This window comes from Anoplopoma fimbria, chromosome 17 (assembly GCF_027596085.1).
Source record: "Anoplopoma fimbria isolate UVic2021 breed Golden Eagle Sablefish chromosome 17, Afim_UVic_2022, whole genome shotgun sequence".
In the NCBI taxonomy this organism is placed as follows: Eukaryota; Metazoa; Chordata; class Actinopteri; order Perciformes; family Anoplopomatidae; genus Anoplopoma; species Anoplopoma fimbria.
Genome location: NC_072465.1, coordinates 4,427,856 through 4,430,722, shown reverse-complemented (window position 1 = coordinate 4,430,722; position 2,867 = coordinate 4,427,856). Strand labels below are relative to the sequence as shown.

General features: G+C 48.1%; 1 protein-coding gene across 1 annotated transcript; it reads left to right on the top strand.

Annotated features, from left to right (window-relative positions):
• Nucleotides 1-1,034: 1,034 nt before the first annotated feature.
• Nucleotides 1,035-2,417, top strand: drd5a (dopamine receptor D5a). Its single transcript, XM_054617510.1, has one exon. The coding sequence runs from the start codon at nt 1,035-1,037 to the stop codon at nt 2,415-2,417; it is 1,383 nt and encodes a 460-aa protein (XP_054473485.1).
• The last annotated feature ends 450 nt before the right edge of the window (nt 2,418-2,867 follow it).

Sequence of the window (2,867 nt, the reverse complement as noted above, 5' to 3'; positions counted from 1 at the left end):
AGAGAGTATAATAGTGTGTGTAAGAGAGTATAGTAGTGTATGTAAGAGAGTATAGTAGTGTATGTAGAGGTATAGTAGTGTATGTAAGAGAGTATAGTAGTGTATGTAAGAGAGTATAGTAGTGTATGTAAGAGTATAGTAGTGTATGTAAGAGAGTATAGTAGTGTATGTAAGAGTATAGTAGTGTATGTAAGAGTATAGTGTATGTAAGAGAGTATAGTAGTGTATGTAAGAGAGTATAGTAGTGTATGTAAGAGAGTATAGTAGTGTATGTAAGAGAGTATAGTAGTGTATGTGAGAGAGTATAGTAGTGTATGTAGTGTATGTAGAGTATAGTAGTGTATGTAAGAGAGTATAGTAGTGTATGTAAGAGAGTATAGTAGTGTATGTAAGAGAGTATAGTAGTGTATGTATATAGTAGTGTATGTAAGAGAGTATAGTAGTGTATGTAAGAGAGTATAGTAGTGTATGTAAGAGAGTATAGTAGTGTATGTAAGAGAGTATAGTAGTGTATGTGAGAGAGTATAATAGTGTGTGTAAGACCAAGTATGAATTCTGTCCCAGGCGGCCCCTCATAGAAAGCTGTCGACTGATTTATACTTTCAAATAACACACTTTGGAGTCCTCCATATGTTTAGGGCTTCCTTAGCACCCAATTTTCTAACGCAGTGTGTAACACCACCCACAAAGGAGGCGTGATGTGTGCGCCTGGCTCGGATATGGATGGAGGGAGTCCCTGCGCACAGGATACTTTGGACTGAGGGAAGCCAGGTCAGAGGACCAGAACCAGCAAACCCTGCAACATGCACTCCCAGCTGCGTGCTGCGTTCCAGTCCCTCCGTGCACCTGGCACTCTGCTCGGCACAGTTTTAAGGCGATCAATCCTCTCTTTTCCTCTGTTTTTTGCACTCCACACCAAACTGGCGACCGAGCAGGTCAATGGGGGGGAGAACAAACACGGTGAATGGCTGAGATAACTGCGCCCTTGTGGAGAGCAATGGACTGCTGCAGTTTGACTTGATAGAGGCACTCACATGGAGAACCCAGCGAAGTATCTCTCATCGGTGCAGGGGATTGACTCTGCGCCGGCACCAATCGGAGAGATGATGTGGAACCGGACTGAAACGGAGGCGACAAAGGAAGAGGGGAAGGATGTGGTGGTGCGTACGGTGACCGGCTGTCTGCTCGCCCTGCTCATCCTCTGGACCCTGCTGGGGAACATCCTGGTCTGCTCCGCGGTGCTGCGCTTTCGGCACCTGCGGACCAAAGTGACCAACATTTTCATCGTCTCCCTGGCTCTGTCGGATCTATTCGTGGCCATCCTGGTGATGCCCTGGAAAGCTGTGGCTGAGGTGGCAGGGTACTGGCCATTTGGCACTTTCTGTAACGTCTGGGTAGCGTTTGACATTATGTGCTCCACCGCCTCCATCCTCAACCTCTGCATCATCAGCGTGGATAGATACTGGGCGATCTCCAGCCCCTTCCGCTACGAGAGGAAAATGACCCAGCGAGTTGCCTTCGTTATGATCAGCATCACTTGGACTCTGTCTGTGCTCATTTCATTCATACCGGTCCAGCTGAACTGGCACAAAGCCAGCAGTGACGACATGGATGGGACTCACAACTCTTCCACGCGTCCGAAGGTGGAGGAGAACTGCGACTCCAGCCTGAGCAGAGAGTATGCTATATCCTCCTCTTTGATAAGTTTCTATATTCCCGTGGCAATTATGATTGTGACCTACACCAGAATATACCGGATTGCACAAATACAAATCAGAAGAATAGCCTCCCTGGAGAGAGCAGCAGAGCATGCACAAAGTTGCAGGACAAACAGAATAGAGTGCCAACACCACAACACCTTGAAGACGTCCATTAAACGGGAGACCAAAGTGTTCAAAACTTTGTCGGTGATCATGGGTGTCTTTGTGTGTTGCTGGTTACCTTTCTTCATCCTAAACTGTATAGTCCCGTTCTGCGACAGACCAGCCACTGACCGGGACGCGGGCCTGCCCTGCGTCAGCGAGACGACTTTCGACGTCTTCGTGTGGTTCGGCTGGACCAACTCCTCCCTGAACCCCGTCATTTACGCCTTCAACGCCGAGTTCAGGAAGGCCTTCGCCAGCCTCTTGGGCTGTCGAAACTTCTGCTCCAACACACCCGTTGAAACTGTTAACATCAGCAACGAGCTGGTCTCATATAATCAAGACACCCTCACCCACAAGGAGATTGCGAACGCTTATGTCAACATGATCCCCAACGTGGTTGAATGTATTGAACATGAAGAGACTTTTGACAGGATTTCACAGTTTTCTCACGACAATGAAAACGCCACCGACTCGGTGTGTGACTTGGAAGACTGCGAAGCAAACATCAGTCTTGACAGGATGTCACCTTTCACACCAAATGGATTACACTGACTCCAGCTCTGTGTCTCCCGGTGCGTGTATGGATGTTACATTACTTTACAGTCATTTAGCAGACGCTTTTATCCAAAGCGACTTACAGTCAGTAGTATATTACATATCATTCACCCATTCACACACTGATGACAGGCTACCATCAAGGTGCCACCATCAGACTCTAACTAACATTCATCATCCAGTCCACACCGATGGCAAGCCTTCGGGAGCAACTTGGGGTTAAGTGTCTTGCCCAAGGACACATCGACTGCCGAAGCCGGGTATCGAACCACCGACCCTCTGATTGGAGAACTACCTTGCTCTCCACTACGCCACAGCCGCCCCGGATGTATTGATAATAATGTCATCGCTCATGTAGCAGAAGCTGCTCAACACAAGGAGCCCGCAGCAACTGATGAGGGATGAAGTGACTTGCTCATGGACACTTCGGCAGGGCGCGTTTGTCTC